This window comes from Uranotaenia lowii, chromosome 3, assembly GCF_029784155.1.
Source record: "Uranotaenia lowii strain MFRU-FL chromosome 3, ASM2978415v1, whole genome shotgun sequence".
NCBI classification, from domain to species: domain Eukaryota; kingdom Metazoa; phylum Arthropoda; class Insecta; order Diptera; family Culicidae; genus Uranotaenia; species Uranotaenia lowii.
Window position 1 is genome coordinate 354,644,331 of NC_073693.1, and position 23,157 is coordinate 354,667,487.

The 23,157-nt window shown below is 35.5% G+C and overlaps 1 protein-coding gene across 1 annotated transcript; it reads left to right on the top strand.

Moving 5' to 3' along the window:
- The first annotated feature begins 275 nt into the window (after positions 1–275).
- Positions 276–22,389, top strand: LOC129756822 (ATP-sensitive inward rectifier potassium channel 12-like). The gene is made up of 3 exons (XM_055753844.1): positions 276–652; positions 20,900–21,948; positions 22,013–22,389. Exons 1-3 carry the CDS (start codon positions 435–437, stop codon positions 22,264–22,266), a joined length of 1,521 nt encoding a protein of 506 aa, XP_055609819.1. The 5' UTR covers positions 276–434; the 3' UTR covers positions 22,267–22,389.
- Positions 22,390–23,157: the final 768 nt, after the last annotated feature.

Here is a 23,157-nt window from a genome sequence, read left to right on the forward strand (position 1 = left end):
GAGACGACAACTGACTAGTGGCTGGAGCAGACTAATCTCGACAGCTAAGCGACGACGACGACGACGATCCGTGTTTGTTTACTTACCCAAAGGTGTCTGGTAATCCTTTGCCAAACATTGTGTACACTGCACCTACACACATTCTACAAACGTTCCTTCCTAGCCATCAGTTAGTGTACTTGACTTTGAGGGAATGATACATCACACATCTCCCCTATCAGTTCCACTGACAGTGCTCAGCTCTCGGCTCTGGAACAAATTTAGCGGGACTCGAGTTGAGCACAGTTCCACTTGAGCCAATCACGCGTGCACTAGCTACTCGACGAGACTGATTTGTCGCGTTGCTTTCTTCTTTCGTAATTCTGAAGAAGAAAAATTCAAACAAATTAAATCAGAAAACGGTAACAAATAGTTCCGACTAGTCGGTGAAAACGATGTACGCGAATCGTTGCCGGAACTTGAACCCGCCTCGGATCGATATCGAGGCGGCCAACAGTGGCGGATCGGTTTCGGCTATTTCCGGTCAGCAGCCCGGTGAAGACAGCCAACGACTGTTGAGTCCCACCCACAGGTCCGATCGGTTGTCCCCGCTCAGTGCCGATATCCGGAGCACCGCCAGTGGACAGCTTACGCCGAGATCTTCTGGACGGAGGTACACATAATTCTTCAAAATGATCAAAATGGTTAGAAAACAGAAGTGTTCCACATGTGATTAATTTTTTCACGGAAAAGTGGAAGCTGCAATTTGGGGCAAGTGGTTAATTTGTGACACAAAGCGAGAACTCCTATCATCAAGTGAGAACTCGTTACTTACCCAAGTAATCATGAGCATTAATAATTTGTTGAAATGCTTTTGAAAAACAGTTTTAGAGCTTCTCTGCTCTCTTTTAGCTCTGTGAGCCAGTTTTGGCGAAATTAACTGCTATTTTAGTGAACATGGATGGTTACTCGGGTAATTTCAACGCACTTCTGTTTAGGCAGTTTCTTTTTTTTTTGTTTTGTTTGATGTGGTGTAGTATCGAGACTGCAATTGAACAATTTCGGCTTAGTTTGTTATCTGAATATACTGCAGTGGTTGATATTTTTATATCTTTTAAATCGATTGACCCAAAGAGTATCTATCTTGATTACTTATGTCTAACGATAAGAAATAAATGAAAGATTAAATTCTAAAAATTGTACAATATTTGAAACATTCGCAGGGGAACAGTAGACTGAGTCGATTCGGGGTCATTTTTGAATTTCTCAAACCCTGAGATCTTAAAAGCTTCGTTTTGGTCCAAAACTCATTTATGATTTTTTGCAGAATTTTCAAGTATCGTTTACATGAGTCAATATAAACTTTTAGGTTTGTATGAGAAAATTTAATATTTCGTACTAAAAATCAACATCATTTTTGTTTCTTCTGTGGAACCGAGCCAGCTGATGCTTTTTGTGCCAATTTATAAATTCTTGAAAGGAAATTTTCCGCTGAACAACTTTGTTGAAGACCGTAACTTCGTATCTTATAAGACAAAAAAGTTATTCTGCCGTAATATTCCGAAGTGACGTATATGCCATTTCCAGATCTCGTCATTAAGGGTGTCTTTCTCCCTTCCCCCACTTTCCACTTCTCCGGGACCCCTCATAAAATGTGATCTGTATACAGTATCACATTTCATGATTAGTCGTGGAGAAGTGGAAAGTGGGGGAAGGGCAAATGACACTCTTAATGAAGAGATCTGGGAATGGCATATACGTCACTTCGGCATATCACGGCAGTATTAGCTGTTTAACAGGGGTATGTCTTTTAGCATTGATAAACAATAAATTCAATTGACATCACTGCTAGAGCCTCACGAAGTATTGCAAAAGTAGTCATGCAATACCTCGCTAAGCACCCAGCAGTGATTGCAATTGAATTTATTGTTTATCAATGCTAAGAGACATACCCCTGTTAAACATCTAATAACTTTTTTGTCTAATAAGATACGAAGTTATGGTCTTCAACAAAGCTGTTCAGCAGATTGGCATAAAAAGCATCAGCTGGCTCGGTTCCACAGAAGAAACAAAAATGATGTTGATATTTCAGTAAAAAAATTCAATTTTCCCATGCAAACCTAAAGTTCAAATTTACTCATTTAAAATAATATCAAGGATTCAAAATGTTTTAAATCTTTTTTTAAATTCCGTCAAATTTACGTATTTGACAAAAAAAAGCTACTTTAAATCTTTTTCTCAAATGACAAAATTCTACATGGTTTTGTGAAAAGTTGTTCATTGAATTAAAAACTTTATTTTCAAAATCTTTTTAATTCAACCACGGTAAATGAAAAGTTCATATACCGGTATTTCGATAGCAACTTACTTTTGTTTTATTTCGATTGATAAATGTGTATCGTTTCCCTCCCTTATATTGTCCGGGTTAGGTAAGCTACTACTAGGTAGCAAAAACCTCCGAATGCTCGGCAGTTGTACTGTTGTCTGTTTTTTGGGTCTATCTACCCTATTCTGGGTGTTTTCTGGTAGTGCTAAATTATTTTCTACCCGTTTTTGGGCATTGTCAGGTAAATTATTGTATTTCATTTTACCTAAGAATTTGAACAACCAAGTGTGCCCTGGTCCGGTGTCTCCGTTTAAGAGATGAACTGATTTTTCATTGAAAATTTCAATGCTTTCAGCAACATCCAATTTAAGCGAATTACTATTCAAAGACCGGATCAGCGAGACATTTCCTCGATCAATAGAGTGACCAGATTCACACATGTGTAAAGCTACTGCAGATCTAGGATTCTGTGAAGGAAGGATTTTCTTCTTTGAGTCAGATCTAGCTATAGCCATGTGTTCCTCGAATCTATCAATCGATTTCCTTTTGGTTTGTTCAATGTACACCTTATCACAGTCGGAACATCTGATTTTGTACACACCAGATCTATGAAGGAGCACAGTTGAATCATTCAACCAAGTAGGCTCATTCCACAACAGAATATTTTTAAGTTCTTTCACCTTAATAGCTTCGCAGCTATTGCATAGAAAATTTTGAAAATATATCGTTAAATCTTTGAAATGGTAAACTATATTAATATAAGAAATCCATAAGAAACAAAATAGGAAACTTGAAATATTCAAATTAACTCAAAAATTAGGTAAGTTATGCTCATTTGATTTGGAATCTTTTTTAAGAAAGCCTTCATAATGAATCAAGCTTTCAAAAGAATAGAAGAAATAGATTTAAATTTTACGGTTCAAATCTAATTCTTGCTAAATCATTGAAAATTTTCTATTTTAGTTTGAAGTTTGGCTTTTGAAAAAACTGGAACATAAACAATGTTAAACAATACACCAAAAAGATGTTAGAAAATATTTGCCATTGAAAATCAATTCCATAATTATGTTTTTTTTTTAATAAACAGCATGCACCCACAGGATGTATCAGATTTCAACGTAGAATAACTCTGCCATTTTTCAGCCGATTTTTACAGATGAACACAGTTTTGGTTTGTAATTTATTGCCATTTTAGCTTCGAATCGATACGCACCTAATGAACGCGCTAAAATTGTAGCGCTTTACATAAAAATATTGTTCTACTATGAAAACTATGCGTGCTTTCGTAGAAATTAAGGCAGGAACTAAGCGCCTAAAAAAAGACGATCCGTAGTTTGGTGACGAATTTCTTTGAGTACGGGTATGTAGCAAATCGCCAGGATTCTATTCGTCAGCGTCTGTGAGGATAAATTAGATAAGTAACGAAGAACACTGATGAACTTAAAGCCTAAATGCTGGTCAATGTTAAGCAGAATGCCTGTAAAAGAGCTGCTTTTGTGTATCAAATGGAGATGGACATTTTATCGATATGGTATTTTAAATCTGGTTTGGAATAAATGGCGCAAAATTTACTAAAAGAATCATGTTTGTTTTTAAAAATCAACTGAAATTGGCTGGGTTATTCGAAGGTGAAATCTGATACATCCTGATGATGCACCCTGTAGAAACCAGTTTTTTTTTTCATTTAAAAATGGCAAAATAAGCTCAAATTTTACTTTAAATTTGTGAACTTCTGAAGAATCATGTACTAAAAATGACTTGGTGAAAATTTTAAAATTTTGTATTGTAACTAACAACCGAAAGTTATAATAATGCAAATTCCTGCAGTTTGAATTTTCCAACAAAAAAGTCATCTTGATAATTTTATCTTGATTGTTAAACTCATTTACGTGCTGAATCTGAATCTGACTTTTGAATATTTATTCTAAATCCTAATTCTGCACCTGAACTTAGAATTTTATTTTTGGATCTGTTTCAGAATTTCAGTACGAATTTTGAAATTTACAAAAAAAAACGATTTCAAAATTTAGAATTGCCATTTTAAAGTTTTTTTTGTTTATTTGAGACACTTTACCACCTTTTCGGCATTCGTGTCTGTTTTTGAAGCTTTTTAACTTTTGAATTCTGCAAAAGATCCTTTTTTAAATGGGATTTCAAAGAATGGAGTTCAGAACTTCTATTAAATATCAAAGATAAACTCAGGATGGTTTCTTTTTTTTGCATGTTTGGAAAATTATTATCTAAGTTTTAAAAATAAAAATGAGTTTAAAAAAAAACAAGAATCAAATTTTGAATGCAATGCAAAACCAAATGTAGAAGATTTAAAATGATGATTCGGACCGATAACCAAAAATGGGTACAAAATTTACAATATGAAAAAAAAAATGCAATCAAAATTTTATAATATGGAACCGAAACCTCTGGAATTAGTTTAATTTCATGTAAAATTGAATGGTCTGAAACGAGTTTTAATCAACAGGGAAGAAAATTTCGAAAAACTGCAACAGAAATCTGAGCCCGTGATGGGTTTTTGACATTATCTATGAGTCAAGATTGTTACTCTTGAATAACCTTACTCAATGATCAAAATTTGATTAAAAATTGCAAATTTTTAGTGAAGAGTAGAATACATCGCTTGCCTTTCTGGGCCGTCATGGGGGGAGGTGTTTAACCCTCAAAATACCAAACCCCCACCCCCCCCCCCCTGCGTCCCTACGGCCATGGCCTCCACAGATGTTTGAGCGTTGTGAGCTATCGGGTGGACTCTACCTTCAGTTTTGAGGAATTTTGAGGGCCTCAGGAAAACAGATCATATCATCTTTAAAAATTCTCCGAACCACATTCACATCATAATCAAAATTGTATTTTAAAAGTTTAGTTTTTAAAACACAGAATATCCATAAACATTTTAAAACATTTGCTTATGATTAAAAAACTCGAAATTTAAAATTTTATATTTTTTCTTAGTTTCTATAGCAAAGACAGATTATGAAAACTAAACCAAATTTCAATAGCTAAGTATTGGTAACGTGATCCTAAAAATGTACCTTAATCCGGGGTAAAATTGATCACTTTTTTTCAATATATTTAAATTATTATTTCAGTTAAGGGAGATGTGGCTTCTTGATTATAAAAGATACAAAACACCTTAAGGGGGGGGTAGGGTCTAACGGGTATAAAAAAACACCATTTTCATGATTTTTTTCTAGAGCTATCGTTCAAACAAATGTATTCAAATTTTTTGCATTATACAAAGCATTGTTAAAAGACCATTTAGTAATTTTTTCGTAGAAAAATATTGAAAAATGAGCCGGTGACGGAGCATTTTCGAGGATGCCTTTTAGAAAACAGGATTTGCGGTGGACACTGTATCTCAGCACAGAATCATCTGAATTCAAAAAATCAGAGCAAAATATTTTTAATAGATGTTTTTCTGGACCCCAACGTTTTTATTTAACTTAAAAATATTTTTATGAAATTTTTGTGGCTGTTTGAAGTAAAAACTACGATTTTTCACTTAAAAATCCGCCATTTTTCACCTATAAAATCTCCCCAAAGTAAAAAAATCAAAAAACAAAAACGTTGGGGTCTGGTATTTCATATGTAGAAACTATGTTCCAAATTTGAAAAGAATCGGATAAGTAGTTTTCAAATGACGATGTCCACGGACTTTAAAAATGTGCTTTCGAGAAAAACGTATTTGAAGTTTCAGCTCTTGCTTTCTTGCAGTATTAGATAGGAGGAGATAAAGGCCTATAACTTCTACAGTTTTGCTTCAATTGACTTGAAAATTTGACACAACATTCTTGAAATGTTTTACAATAAGAAAATAAAAAAATAAAAAAATCGATTTTTTGAAAGTGTTAGACCCTACCCCCCCCTTAAAATGTTTACAAATGCTCGGTGGCTCAAAGATTCTGAAGTCCAGTGAATTCTAAGATAGTGTTTCTTGGTTCAGATTTCTTTGCGACGGTAAAAAAAAACATAATCGTGGTCCTTGATGTGTTAAGGCCGAAAAACAATTAAAATCAAAAGATGGACAATGATGCTGCATAAATTAAGGGGCTAAATTTTTTAACAATACCGTAAACTGGGGGAACTTTGATCACTTTTTTCATTCATTTTTGAATATTTTGGAAGGGGTTGCTTTTCCGTAATACCTAAAAGCTTTAAAACCCTTACTGAGGTGAAGAGTATTGAACATGATCATTGATTGCAGTAAATTCAAACGACATTGGTGGTTATAATTAAACGTTTGTTCCAAAACCAGATTTCAAGTTTCGGGGTAACTTTGATCACTATGGTTTTTACGTATCTCAACATCTTCAAATTTATTGTTTTGATGCCTTTCAGCATAGAATGCTCAAAACATTTATAACAATAATTTTTTGTTTGGACTCAATTGAATTTTTCAACGTTTTCTTTCAAAAACAAATATACTCGAAAGATGGACAATGTTGCTGCATACATTTAGGGGCAAAAATTATAAACATTTCACAATTTTTTTTGGTCTCAAAAACAAATAAAATTTTACCTTCATGCAATTCCCTAAGTCCTCGTACTGTTCCCATGTTATTTTTTCTTCAAATTCAACAATTTTATAGGGTTTGTAGCCATTTTTACTATACAGGCTTTTTCATGGAAAATGACCAATTTTTTTAATATCAAAAAATTATCATCAAATGACCATAAAAATAACTCTTAAACTTAACCTAAACCAAGAAAAGAGTTGAACTTTCATATTAAATAGCCCATTTGCTCCTACATGCTTAAATTTGATCAGGAGAGATGTTTGTTTGTGAGCCCTCAAAAAACCAGATATTTTAGGATTTTAAAACTATATTTTAAGTAATACAAAAAACCTTCTAATAAAAACCAAATTAAGCTCATTTGTAACTCAATCTACAGGCTTTCAAACGTAGTACACAGTTTTCAGATACTTTAACTTTATACTTAGTGAATGATGGTTATCTGCAAAAATTTTATGTTGATCAAAGTTACCCCGCAGATCAAAGTTCCCCCAGTTTACGGTACTTATAAAATTTTAACTACAAAAAAAAATGAAATTATGACTTTATTCAATTTTCTAGGCTCGCTCACTATTCCCCTTTCATTTTGTTCTTTAAACTAAACAATTTAAAAGTGTTTCTAGCCTTTTGCCCTGGACAGGTCACTCTTGAAAAATGTCCCTATTTTTTAAATATCAAAAATTAACCTCAAAATACAACAAAAACTTCACTCTGTTGTGTTGTGAGCCTACTTGGTTGAATGATTCAACTGAATCAAAGCAATCGAAAGATTCCTTTTAATTCAACCACGGTGGTTGAATTAAAAGGAATCTTTCGATTGCTTTAATTCAAAAACTTCACCAAAACCATACACCAACCAAAGAAAAAATTCATGCTGATGAATGTTATCCCGTTTTACGGTACCCAAATTTGAATTCTGGGTTATAGTTGATTTCAATGTATGATTCAAATTAAAAAAAAAAAAATACCGCGAATTCTATTTCTGTACCACTGTGGGGTGATTCGTTTGATGTATGTTTTCAAAAGAGGATTGGTTGGTCTTGGAACGATCTGGCGAGATCGATCTTTTGAACTCAAATTTTCGATTTTTTTGGATCGATTCTTTAGTCTTGAAAAAAATCTATGAAATCGGTTTATTTTTTATTCGATCCATCAATCATTTATTTCTTTTTTGTTCTATATATTCCGGAGATTTTGCTATTAAATTTCGTCCAGAGCTTTGATAGCTGTACCATCCGAAAAGTTGCGTAATTTATTATTGGTGCAACCATGCCACCAATAGAAACATAATGAACTTAATTAATACCATGTTTGAGCTTTATTTTCGTCTAGACTCTTGAGAAAAACCTGGAATCCGTTGTAAATTATAACCGTTGTAAATCCAAATTTACGTTGGAAGTTTACCCACTATTGTTCATAGTTCTAGAGAAATGTCTGTCTCTTCAACTTTCAACTTCCATAACTCTTCATTTTGATGATATTTATTGTTCATATTTTCTACGTTGGATAGATCAACTATCATATTATTATCTAACAAAATTTATATAAATCTAGCATGTGAAGAGTTTTTGAAAGGTTCTATCGATTGGATCAAAAGTTACGCGAGGTAGGGGAGATACGGGCATAAAGAGCATCCGGGGCATAGTAAGCACTTCTCTTTTCTACAAAAGTACGAATTTTCTCAAATAAATTTTCATGAGGATTTGTTTCGTTCTTCCTCTAGTATTATTTTTCACAAAAAAAGGAATCTCCTTATCATCTTTACAAAGGTATTAAGAAAAAAAATCCAGATAGGTTCTCAAGTGACGAAAATATTATAATTTTTGAGCACCACGAAATAAGCTCTTATGATCTTTAAATCATCTTGATCTATGATGTATGCACTGAAACATGATGTACATATTGTTTCTCAATTTTCACCATCATAAAAATTTTGATTTTCCACATTAATCAACTTTAAAACACGCTTTTACTTAAATTTGTTGGCTCGGGGCGAACAGAGCACTATTAATCGGGGCACGATGAGCGTTTTCTGCCGTATAATCTAGTAGCGAATATAACTCGATGTAGTTAACTGAGTTATAGAGCAACAGCTCGACTAGTTTACTGATATATGACCTGTTGGTGAGGTGTCGGAGAGGTAATCAAAATACAGTATGATCTATTCGAGGAGATTTTTTCCATTTACCATCCATGATAGTTTTTTTTATTGTTACATTATACCTACGGCTAGTAGCATCATCCACCAAACAAAGCACCAAAAAAATAACGTATGAGCGTGTGTAAATTGTTTTTATTCTACAAACAGACCTAGATTATTTTGTTATTGTTTTGTTTGATGAATCTACGACTCACCTGGCTTCATCGAGTTGAATTCACTGCTAGATACTCCGGCCGAAAACGCTCATCATGCCCCGATTTATGGTGTTGGAACGATTTTCGGACCCTTTTAAGCAACTCCGTTTTTGCTGGGTGTAGCTAAAAGCTAATAATTCTTTTTATTAAAAGGTTCACAATAATAATATAATTTCAACTTACATCGAGTGTCCTACTATATTTCTAGCGTCCCAAGTATTCCAACGATCCGAAATGCCAGAACAACTATGCCTTAACAAATAGTGTGGGATTACTAATTTTCGGGAAGACTATCCTAATATTTTATACTCACAACTGCGAAACCTAACCAACAAATTACTTCCGGTACAGTTTCTGCCGTAATAATCTTCCTGTGGCCTAAGCGATCTAGAACGTATTTACACTCTGTAATTTGTGATTCCCAATTCAATCCGGTCAGAATACTTACAAGCGAGCAAATGAAAACGACGGAATAATCGAATAAGTCGAGAAAATAATGATTCCGCGCAACCAAGATTCACCACTAAGCAAGCCGTTTCCAAATTAGTGAAAATGACTCAGGATTATTTCGATTTATGTTTATTTTCATCTCCTTTATAGAGTTGTTTTTGACATTTCTTACGCACACTTGCTGAGCGTGTACAGATGAGACGGGACAATTAACCTCCAAAACTCTCGGTACAAAAAACGGACAGACGGTCGACAAACATGGTCGTTTTTTAGGTTGATTGTCCCAAAACTAAAAAGTGTTGGTGAAACAACCAGCATAATATCACCAACACTATCAGCGGCAAATAGGACTATATCTTCTTCCTTTTTGTTGACGTCTGGTGTCAGTCTGACACCGTGTCGTTAAGGTTAGCCCCTGTGGGCTGTCGAAGTCGCGGCAACATATGGTGCTTATACTGATGGCGTAGGATCGATTTTCGGCTGTTTGATGAACATTTTGTCAAATTTTCGATCGCCTCTGTAATTAAGCAATTGCTGGCTACTGCTGCTGAGCAAATTTATTTATTTATTTATTTATTTCTGATCAACGGATCACATGTTGATCCCAATGATTACTTAAAATTAAGGTTAAAAACAAAACATTTAAATCTAACTATGGGGATCTCAAGGCCCTAATCACTTTTCTTCGGAAAACATCCCTCGAAATGTCGAAGTCAAAATGCACCGAAAAACGGTTGAAAGATTTCATTGCACCGATGAGGGCGCTGTTAGCTCCGTAATTGTTCATTCGAAAGGGAATGTACAATTGAAGATCCTGATTCCTGAATCCACGGGGTCGTACACTAAGCGGAATAGCCTCCAATAGCGTGGGACAGTCGATTCGCGATGTCAGGAGGTCGGCGACAAATGAGGCACGTGTTGCTTGTCTGCGGGCTTGAAGGGTGTCGATATCTATGAGGCGGCATCGATTTTCGTAGCTAGGCAAGCGAAAAGGGTCTTGCCAGTTCAGGTGTCTAAGGGCATATCGCAAGAATCGCCGCTGAATGGTCTCGAGCCGATCGACACCGTTCTGGTAGTAGGGACACCAGACAGCTGAAGCGTATTCAAGGATGGAACGAACAATGCTGCAGTATAAGCTTTTCAAGCAATACACGTCCTTGAAGTCCTTCGCCACTCTAAAAATGAAACCGAGGCTTCTGGATGCTTTGTCAATCACATAGTTGGTGTGTGCCTTGAATTCCAGGCGCTGATCTAGGATTACGCCAAGATCGTTAACGTGGTTCACACGTGCGATGGGTTCGTCTCCGAGGAAGTACTCCGCAATTAAAGGCTGCCGCTTACGAGAAAAGCTGATGATTCCACATTTGCTGCGGTTTAATGGCAGGCAGTTAATGTCACACCACTCAGCGAAGAGGTTGAATTGACGTTGCAGGAAATTGATGTCGTCGTTGTCGTTTATGGTGTAAAATAGTTTTAGGTCATCAGCATAGCCAAGTTTGGGGACGTCGAGGAGTGACAACACGTCGTTGAAGTAAATTAGGAAAATAATCGGTCCGAGATGGCTACCTTGAGGCACACCGGAGGTAGCAGGAAATTGCCTGGAAAAGGTGTCACCCGTTCGAACAATCAATTTACGACCAGTTAAATAACTGCGGAACCAGCCGAGTAGAGTACCACAGAATCCTAAGCGTTCGAGTTTACCGATGGCAATTTCATGGTTCACCTTGTCGAAAGCAGCAGACAGATCGGTATAGATTGCATCGGTTTGAGATTTGGCAACAAAACTTTCATGCACAAAAGAAGTGAACGTTAGCAAGTTACTTGTCGTAGAGCGTTTGGGCATGAATCCGTGTTGATCATTGGAGATGTTATTTTTGCAGTACGTGAAGAAAGGATCCAAAACCACCAATTCGAATAGTTTGGCAATCGAACATAAGGCAGAGATTCCACGGTAATTGTTAACATCTCTTCTATCTCCTTTTTTATGTACCGGGAACATGTAAGCTTCCTTCCATAGTAGAGGGAAGGTGGCTCTATCTAGCGGAGCTTGAAAAATGAGCCGAATAGGGGTCAGCAAGACAGGCATGAAACTTTTTAAAAAAGCAGCTGGTATCCCGTCCGGGCCCGTAGAAAAGGAATTCTTAAGCTTCGCTGCTGCTCTAGAGATGGCTGCCTCCTCGATTTCAATACCATTTATTGAGAAGCCCAATGGCAAAACGTTCCTGACAGCGCTATCTATATGTTCTGAGGATGTTGAAGCTGAAGTGAAGATACTGGAAAATTTTTGGGCGAAGAGATCGCAGATTCCACGGTCAGAGTTCGCCGTTATGCCGCCTAAAAACATGTTTGAAGGTATACCAGGTTCTTTCCGCTGACTTTTTACGTGTTTCCAAAACGATTTTGGGCAAGTCTTGAGGTTACGTTGTACGCGACGTAGATAGTTATGGTAACAACGTTCACTGGCTTTTTTATAAACGGAGTTAAGTTTACGATATATATCCTTAGTATGCGATGATTTATGCTTCTTGTAGTTTCGAAGAGCACATCTTTTTGCCGTCTTCAGTTGTCGCAGCTCAGTCGTGATCCAAGGGATTCGCATATTTCTGCTGTTAGAGCGTTTTGGGACGTGGCGATCGATGACGTAATTCAGAATGTGTGAAAAGGTATCAGCGGCAGCGTTGGGATTAGAAAGATCGAGCTCAGATACCCAGTCGATAGTGCCTAGAACGTGAGAGATGTCATCGAAGTTGGCGTTCTTAAAGTCGAGGTAGAAGGTCACTGGTTTTTCTGCTGCAGCGTTCAGCCTAGTTACTTCGAGTGATGCCATGAGAGCAGGGTGATGTGGGACTACTTTAACAAGCGGTGCAGGAGCGACTTCGATGGTCGGTAAACGAGGTCCATCATTGGCAAAGCAGAGGTCCAGCGTACGACCGTATTCGTTCACCACATCGTTGATCTGGCGCAAGGTCGCTGCACTCAGGGAGTCCAATATGATGTTTGAAGGCGCCGAAAAAGTAGAGCGTGCTGGGTCTGGGTACAGAAAGCTGCCATGGATGGAGCACCACTTCAAACCGGGCATATTGAAGTCGCCAATGACTAGTAAGTCATCTTCAGGAGCGCAGAAGGAGCTAACTTCGAAGATGCAGCGAGAAAACGACTCGGCTACCTGTTTTGGAGCCAACATAAGCATGATATTTACTGTGGAATTGAACTACTTACTTACTTACTTAATGATCCCGCGCCGATCCTCCGGTGCATTGGGCCGTGGTAAAAGACTTCCACTGTTGACGATCCTTAGCCAGCGTCTTTACCTGGTCCCAGTCAAGATTCTCATCGACAGTTCGGATTTCAGCGGCTAGGCTTCGCCGCCACGAGTTTCTGGGTCTGCCTCTTCTTCGATGACCTTCTGGATTCCAATCTAGAGCCTCTTCGCAAATCTCGTTTTCATCTCTTCGCAGCGTGTGCCCAATCCATCTCCACTTACGTTCCCGAATCTCGATTTCTAGCGCCTTTTGATGACACCGGCGATGTAGTTCCTCATTCGAGATCCAGTTGCCAGGCCACCAAGCGCGGATGATATTCCGCAGGCAGCGGTTTACAAATACTTGCAGTTTTCGCGTCGTCACCGCATATGTGCACCAAGTTTCGCACCCGTACAGCAATACGGATTTGACGTTTGAGTTGAAGATTCGGATTTTTGTTCGTAGAGAGATCCGGCGTGACCGCCAGATGTTTCGGAGCCCCCCTTCCATAAAAAGAAATAATCTCGAAACTATTATACAAACCATCTCCAACCCGAAAAACCCTCGGATACCAAATTTCAATTCATTCCGACCGACCGTTTATACGTGAAGGTGTTACAAAGAAAACGCCTCCATTTTTATATGTATAAAGATAAAGATAAATAGTTTTCAGACTTCTATCTTTTGAAATACGGGAGAAAATGGGTATACTCCATAGAATAGTCATTTAGCCAGCCTCTTCCCTATACCGCTATTTGCCATAATAAGTAATTCTAATAAAGTTTTCATAGTTTTTCAAAAAAGTACTTTCTTTTCAGTGGTTAAAAATTGAAAATACAGAAATGTTTGCTGATAGAAAAGGTTTAAGTGTGCAGTAGAGTACCATCATAATCGGCATTTCGAAACCACAGAACGACCGCAGCCAGACAGGCGGTTGCTCCGTTAATTGAAGTTTATTGAATTAGGTAAGCACTCATCTCTTGCCTCATCTCAATCTGAGGACTCGGGAATCTGGGACGATTACCGTGATTCATTATTTATATCTATCAAATGGAGTTACACATTTAACTGGAACCCGGGATAATGCAATTGAAATGCAGTTCCAAAACAATATCAGCTGGAAGCTGTAGTTTTAAATAAGATTTTTTGAGGTTAGCACTGAAAGTATGCAGTTTATGTGTTATTTTTATTTATTTAAAAAAAACTAGTTTAAATACTTTAGTCTATTGAAATAGAAACATTTGTTTTCTTTTCCATCCTCTTCACTGAAGTGTTGTTTATCAATAAATATTTATTTAATCACTCTCCCAAGATTTCTCGATTAGGTGTGAAGATTAAACAATTTCTGCAACTGCGCTGGAACACCGCCATGCTAATCATTCTCGAGTACTCTAGAAAAGACTTTTTTTAAATAAGAGGAATAATGTGAGCACACAAATTATTGTTATTTCAAAATGACCAAAGATCCAACCTGAATTATCCTCGACGTATCCGGATCTTTCTAACTGACTTAACAGATAACGTAGTTAGATGATGGGTGACGTCTTAAATGTGAATAGGTACAGCAGCGGCGTGAAAATCTCATCAACTATCACGAGGAACGTGACCGCCATCATCCCGAGACATTGTAAATTACTGTGGAGCACCTCCGGCCACGAAACGAAAAATAACAACTAAAGGAAGGCACCGAGACTAAGGAGAGATGTTTATGTTTACCACATAGTCTTGTTCCATGTGATAGCGCTGTTAACGTATTCAATTTGGAAGATAGAAAATTCGGAAAATGAAGGCTCAATATATTCACGACGATTTTGACAATTTTGAAAATTTTAACAATTTTTTTTTTTTTTTGTAGAGAAATGAATCCAACTTAGATGAAATTTCAGGGACTAGATAAAGGAAAATTGATGTTGAAAAACATGCGAAAAAAATTCGCCTTGTCTCCCGGTGAGACTTGAACCCACATCTTGCGCCTCTCCGGGGCCCATGTATTAACATTCTACTACAGGAGACCAACCTGGCGTATGAATATTATACTGGTTGAGTGTCGTTGTCTATCGGAATGAAGGGAATAGTTCTCCCATGTGATCATAATCATTTTTCTTGGTCTATTTCTATTCCCATCAATTTCATCTAACGGTAGGTGGAATCAAGTTTGGACATTTTTAAGCACGGCAAGATTTGCATTGCCTTCTCATATCCTGCACGGATTGTCAGTTATGATGAGAAATGATGCGTTTGCCGTATTTGGATATCCAGCCAATTTCGGTGTTTGGCACCGCCTTATTTCTTATTTTAAACTGCGACCCAGAGAACATATCTGAATATTTTGACAAATTTCACAATTTCCACAATTTTGACAATTTCGACAATTTTGACAATTTTGACAATTTTGACAATTTTGACAATTTTGACAATTTTGACAATTTTGACAATTTTGACAATTTTGACAATTTTGCCAATTTTGACAATTTTGACAATTTTGACAATTTTGACAATTTTGACAATTTTGACAATTTTGACAATTTTGACAATTTTGACAATTTTGACAATTTTGACAATTTTGACAATTTTGACAATTTTGACAATTTTGACAATTTTGACAATTTTGACAATTTTGACAATTTTGACAATTTTGACAATTTTGACAATTTTGACAATTTTGACAATTTTGACAATTTTGACAATTTTGACAATTTTGACAATTTTGACAATTTTGACAATTTTGACAATTTTGATAATTTTGACAATTTTGACAATTTTGACAATTTTGACAATTTTGACAATTTCGACAATTTTGACAATTTTGACAATTTTGACAATTTTGACAATTTTGACAATTTTGACAATTTTGACAATTTTGACAATTTTGACAATTTTGACAATTTTGACAATTTTGACAATTTTGACAATTGTGACAATTTTTGACAATTTTGACAATTTTGAAAATTTTGAAAATTTTGAAAATTTTGAAAATTTTGAAAATTTTGAAAATTTTGAAAATTTTAAAAATTTTGAAAATTTTGAAAATTTTGAAAATTTTTACTAATTTTAAGATTTTTATAGCTTTGAAATTGGTTACAGCTCATGATTTTTCGCTCATTTTGGGGTTTGTTTTTGGGTAATTGGACAGTTTTTGGAATCATTCAAATTATAATGGCCTTTATTATAATTTTAAATTATATGGTAACAGTGTTCATAACTATAACATTTTTTACAATTTTGAAAAGGTTTATGAACATTATGTATCGATTCTGCTCGTTATGGGATACTTTAAATTTTTTATTGTTTGTTACGAATCGTGCTTTGAGGAAAATACAACATGAGATGTTTCATCCTATTTTGTACATTGGACCACTTCAAGCTTTGTATGAAAATTTAAAATTTATACATTTTTACACCTCCCATTGTTATTATTTTTTTGGTTGTAGCTTTAATAAGCATTTAAATTTTGGAAAGGGTTTATCCAGTCCTGAATTAGCGCAACGAGTTTTAATTGAATATGGAAGATTATATGGAATAACAAAAATTTTCATTAAAATATAAAAGAATATATCTTTGGATTTTGAATATTCCTTGATATTTTGCGGTACATTTCATGTAAGCAAACCTATGACCTAACTTTTGCCCTGAAAAGATATACAATCTCATGCAAAAAAAAATCAAAATATTGTATTGTTTTATTTAAGCGTTTTTGACTGCTCATTTAAAAGCTGTGTCACCGTAAGATAAAAGTGAAAAATCGCAGAAAAGTGCAAGTAATTTTTTTCAGCGAACTATTGTACATGTTACCACAGAGAACAGACATCGGGCCCCGAACAAAAATTTGTTGAAATCGTGTGTGAGAATACCCACCAAAGTTTCAAACCAAATTCGTAAGTGGACTAACATCCATAAGATGTCGCTACCAGTACACATATTTTTCCATTTTTTCGACACGCTTAGAAATTAATACTCATAGCTTATCTCAAATGAGGCCATTGCAATGTATGAGAGTAACACAACTTTTTGTGTAATAAATTTTAAGAACATCTTGATTTTAAAAAAATGTAAATCATATTTCAATCATACTTTAATCGCTGTCATATGTCCCATCATATGCCCCATATTGTTCAATCAATATTGGCGCTGAATTGAAAGTTGAATTCCAAGTATGTCTGTCAGTAAAAAATTTTCTAGAACAGAGAATGTGAACATAAATGTTATAATTGTTAATTATGGGTCGGTATTCCGGTTGATGTTATCTTGTAACTCATGTTTATTAATAAATTTAATCATTTCTACTGATTACTAACCCTGAGTTACAAGTCTTCATCTATCGATCTCAGGTAACATCAACCAGAATATCGAGCCATAGTTTACAATTATAACATTTATGTTCACATTTTCTGTTCTAGAAAACTGTTAACTGATAGTAAAATCCCAAAACATACTTTAACACTTAAAATTCAACTTTCAATTCAGCGCCAAAATTGTTTGAACAATATGGGGCATATGACAGCGTTCAATTGTGATTGAAATATGATTTGCATTTTTTTTTTAAATCATGATGTTTTAAAATTTATTACACCAAAATTTGTGTTACTGTCATACATTGCATTGGCCTCCTTTGAGATAAGCGATGAGTAGTAATTTCTAAGCGTGTCGAAAAAATGAAAACAAAAATAGGTGTACCGGTAGCGACATCTTATGTATGTTAGTCCACTTACACATTTGGTTTGAAACTTAGGTTGGTATTCACACACACGTGTTGAGCTCTAGCTCGAACTCTGTTCTCTGTGATGTTACCTACTACATGATCGTTTTGTTGTCGTTTTTATCCAGCCCTGCCTTAAGATGGTGTTATATTTCATCTATTCTAAGCCCTAGCTCAGGATGATCTTCGATCTCAAAAAAACAATCCAGAAAGGTTGTAGCCCATGAATTAAACTGCTGATAGTTTTTTTTAGATCGAAAATCATATATTTTTCGAAAAATAGGTCCATGTCCAAATTACTCATGAGCAAGTTCACTGGTGTTGGGAGATAGTGGTAGAAATGTTGACACTTTTGGCACATTTTGAAAAATTTCCAAACGAAAACATTTCAAGATTTGTGGCCTTCAATAGTTTTCACAACACGTGTTGTATTCTTGCATGCTGTGATGCAAAAATAGCAATATTTCTATCACATACGACTGGAATAGGAACAGTGCTGTAAAAAATATCTTGAAAACATTTTTGCATGGTAAAATATTCCAAATGTGCTTCAAGTGTCAAAATTTCTATCACTTTCCCCCAACACCAGTGAACTTGCTCTTAGTTGTAGCTTTTTACAACTGCTTGTCAAACAGCTGTCATTTAATTGGGTTGCTAGATTAACATGTTTTGAAGCATTTTGCGTAAAAAGAAAGTTAAAATAATGACGATTTTCTAACCGAACTTGATTTCACGTTTAAAGGCCTTCGTTTCGACTTTTTGGGCTCAGTTTTATCTTTATAAAAATGAAGGTAGAAAAATGGACTTCAACAAATGAAACATATTAAGAATCAAAATCTTAATTGAAAAAGTAGAGTTAAATTTTCATGGGGAATCAATAAACTTTTCATGTTAGACTAGAGTTGCTTCCCGTCTCGTTTTTTAGACAAATGTCCGTCGTTCCGCTTTTTTCTCAAAATTTTCCACTTTTTCCTGAGAAAACTTTTGTGGTTGATTCAAGCTTCTCTGATACTTCAAAATATTTGGTCCGTGCTTGATGAAAAGTACCCTTGTAAAATCTCTCCTCGATCATTTTCAACTCCTGTATTTTTTTTCTTATCTTCTGTTATGAAGTTTCACTGACACACACTGGAAAACCCTAAATTTAGCATCAATCTTAATTCATTGATTCAAAACAGCAAATCGTTCAAGTTTACTGTTTTTTTGTTTTTGGTTTTATCAAAATTAGCAGCATCTTTTATAAGATTATAAAAGACAAGATTAAATAACTCTTAGCATTCTAGGTTGCTCGAATATTTTTTAGACATATCCGGAACTAGACGAATCCGGGCAATTTTATTTTGAGACCTGTCAAAATCCGGGCATCTTATTTTTAAATTTTCAACCCATAATCCGAGTAAATTTGATCAAAATCATGGAATTATAGAATAAGATTCAAAATGAATAGGCAAGAATGAGGATACTTGCTTCCTTCGCTTTATCTCGAAACAGGAAAGTTTTCCAAATAATAAATGTTCTTGAAAAATATGCCAAATAAAACAATACAACAATGCTGTTATCTTAAAAAAATTCAAATTTTTATTTTTCGAGTTGTTGAACTTTGTTTGATAAATATAACAAAATGTAATTTGAAGATCTTTTTTATAACTTTAAAATGTTTCTCACATGAAAAAATTATTATAAAAATATTTGTTCCAATATGTCAATCGTTTGAGTATAAAATGAACTTCATAATGCTGTATTTTCAAAGCAATAGTAAGCTCTCATTTTTTTAAGAAGAAGTTTTTCAAAATTTATGATATGGGTATATTTGGTCCCTAAAATCCTTAAACATTTTTTCTTCAGAATGGATCGTGAAACTCCTAATATTTGTACTATAACTAATGTTTATCCAGTAATTATCTGTTAAAATGGAATAAAAATTCTGTATTTATTTAAAAACTAGAAAATTGCGCCTTAAAGTATACAATAACTGTAGGATAGTATACTAAACTTTTAGAATTCTATTTGCCTGAAAATAAAAACTGTGAAATGAGAACTAATATGACAAAAAATAGTCAACGCACCATTTACCTTTAGATTTTGCCAATATTTTTCCTAGGGTCAGGACACTCTGAGTTAAGGATTAAGTCTCCTTTAGTAAAGGATCAAGTCTCCTGTAACTTAAAAAATATCACAATTTTTACTTCTCACGAAATTGCTTTTTGTTCAATTTCAAGTTTATGTATCGTTCTAACTTTTGGGGCGTTTAAACTTGAAATTACACGCTGTCAGAAAATGCAAAGGACAGCGAGTTGATTATTTTTTTCAAAAAGATATGAGGAAAATGAGAAAAAAGGATCAAGTATCCCCATTTTCCCCTACGCTAGAAAATATATTTTTACATCGAAACATATCAAAATATTTTAGGTCGCATTTTAGATTTTCGAAAAGCTGTTCATAATTATTCATTTTAAACTTGCTGCTCGATTTTGGACGCAAAATAAAAAGTTATAAAAACTCAATTTAAATTTTTTTTGTTCCATTTCGGAAATAAAGCGAATTAACCTGTGCAAAATCCGGTCAAATCCGGGTAAGACCGGACAATCTGGCAAGCTTATCTTAACATCACCATACCAATTGGGTTCAGTTAAGCGTTGCTTGAGCACGTTCTAGCGATATTAATATTTTTCTATTGAAGAAAATATTTTTTAAGTTGCTTCCAAATGATGGCTCAAGATTTTTCTCCGGAATCCTAGTAGAATCCCTTGAATGTAAAGCTTGAGAGAAAAGTCTAATTCCGGATAAAATAGAACAAAACTGCTGAGTGAATAAAAAACCTATTTTCAATCAAAGATGATCGATAAAGGCAGTTTTAAAGTATAAAAACTTTCTTAAAATTTCGGATCTTAAATTACTCTGAACTACAATATTTTCGACTGAAGTGTTCAAAGTTTACTAAGATGGAAGTTTTCTCGAGATTTCAATTTTTCAATCAAATTTCGTTAATCCATATTTTAATACTTTCTAGCCGAAGGAACAAATACATATGTATGGGAATGGTCATACAAATAATGCTTTTAAGAGTGTCCCAAATGTCCCGCTTTTTCGGCGATATCCCGCCATTTTTTCGTGAAATGTCCCCCTTTTTTTCTGAAAGTAACTGGTAAGTCTATGTTAAACTTTGATGTTCTAGCAAGACTCATGCATGTTACGTTTAAACTAACATTGTGAACCCAGGTTTCCTATAACTATTCCTGTTCTCTACATTCAACAATGATTTTTTTTTGTGAATTTGTAAAAAAAAACAACTATTTAATTATTGCCTATTCTGGTTTCACAGACCCGGTGCCTACAGGCCAAGTGTCTTTGCCCACCGCCAACCTCGAAGGGCAGTCTTCAAAAATGGCTACTGCAACATCACCCATGGAAAATACTCCCGGAAGGGCATCCGATACCTGCAGGACATGTTCACAACGCTGGTGGACGCACGGTGGCGCTACACGCTGATGGTTTTCGCAATGGGTTTCGTCCTTTCGTGGTTGTTTTTCGGAGCCGTCTATTGGTTCATCTGTTATGCGCATGGGGATCTTGAGGAAGCCCACTTGCCGCACAATCAGGAGGAAAATGGTTGGACCCCTTGCGTTGTGGCCATTTACTCATTCACTTCCTGTTTCCTCTTTTCGCTGGAAACGCAACACACTATTGGGTACGGAAGTCGGGCGACGACCGAAGAATGTCCGGAAGCGGTTTTCGTGATGAGTTTACAATCCGTTCACGGTGTCATGATCCAGGCACTTTTGGCGGGAATTGTTTTTGCCAAAATGACTCGATCCAAGAGTCGATCGCAGACGCTGCTGTTTTCTAAAAGTGCAGTCATTTGCCAGCGAGATGGAGAACTTAATCTGATGTTCCGAGTGGCAGACATGCGTAAGAGTCACATCATCGGAGCCAACATCCGGGCGCAGCTGATCCGAAGCAAAGTCACCAGGGAAGGTGAATCCGTAGCTCAGTATCAAATCGAATTGGATCTGGGCGTCGATGGAGGAGGTCCGGATTTGTTCTTCATCTGGCCACAGATCGTGTGCCACAAAATTGACGCAAAGTCCCCACTCTGGAACATGAGTGCCATCGATATGATGAACGATCGGTTCGAAATCGTTGTCATCCTGGAGGGAACCATCGAAAGTACCGGCCAAAGTACACAAGCCCGTTCCAGCTATCTGAACAGCGAAATCATCTGGGGGTACCGTTTTGAGCCGGTGCTGTTCTACAATCGACAGCGCCAAAAGTACGAAATCAACTTTTCCAAATTTGACGCCGTTGTGCCGATGGACGTTCCGGTTTGTTCCGCCAAAGATATGACCGAAGGAATTGAGTATTGCAGTCAAGGTGAGACGTGAGGTGTTTTCCTTTTAAAAAAAGTTAATATTCTTCAACAATTTCCTTTTTTTAGACGACCTCGTCGATAAGCGACCGGAATTCACGAACCTGTTCAATCGGTTGCAGTCCTACCATTTGGAAAACGAGCATTCCTTCTACAAGTCGGCATATCTGGTAACGGAGACGGCGAACGCACTAACGGTTCCGGTTCCACCGCCCCGATCACGATCATCCAATGGGATCGTCTCAATGGATCGGCAGATGGATTCAGATAACAATAACGGTGATGATGTCGACGATAAGAATATCAAATGTTCGGTCGTTTGAATTAATTTTACTAATGGAGATAAAGGCGCTTTGAAACAAGACTAAGCGTTTGTTTTCTTCATCCAGCGTTAAGCGTTTTTGAAATTTATTGCATACCCAAAGGCGCTTTCATAAACCGATGCAAGCACGTTGTTTTCCTGTGTTCTGATAGTGAGTGCAATTGAAAGGTACATGTCAGCCTTCAACTTCTACCTTCACTCGTTGATCGTAATTCAGTTTAGAAGACTAAATTTTAAATGAGATTTAAGTCATTGTATTACTGTTTATTTTTTTTACAAATTTTAAATCTCAATCCAGTTTAAGGATTCTTGAATTTTATTTCGAAACATCAATAGAAATCAGAAATAAAAAAAACAGGTTTGAAATCATAGTTCAAATTTAGTTTCGTCTTTTATTTCAAATTTTTTCAAAATTACGATAAACTTTTTCGTAAATGAAAAAAAAAGTTGAAACTATCCTGAGTTTTTATTAATATTCAGATTTGAAGTTCTTAAACTTAATTCTTATACAGAATTCAAACACAATGAAGCTTTAAAATGGCGATACAAAATTGAAAATTCATTGAACCAAACCTATATATGTATTTATTGAGATTCACAAGTCCAATTAAAAATAAATTTAGATTGAAACTCAAAACATTGCAATCTCAACAATAGATTTATGGAATAAAACTCACTCTTTGCTCATATTCGATATTCTGATCCGGAATAAAAATTCAGAAATCATTTTATGAACATTTCAGAAATTGTATTGAATTGATGAAATCGGAAACAGATTCCAAATTCAAATTTTGAACTCCGTTTAAAAATTTAGAAACAGAATTATTATTCAAAATTCAAATATACAGTGCCGCTTTTAATTGTATATAACTGTATATAACTTTTTACTCTG

Bases quoted from the DNA above. Each gene is read 5' to 3' on its own strand.
- LOC129756822 (XM_055753844.1), top strand. From the start codon at position 435: ATGTACGCGAATCGTTGCCGGAACTTGAACCCGCCTCGGATCGATATC. The intron at 653-20,899 runs GTACACATAATT...CTGGTTTCACAG, and splicing joins CCGAGATCTTCTGGACGGAG to ACCCGGTGCCTACAGGCCAA. The intron at 21,949-22,012 runs GTGAGACGTGAG...TCCTTTTTTTAG, and splicing joins AATTGAGTATTGCAGTCAAG to ACGACCTCGTCGATAAGCGA.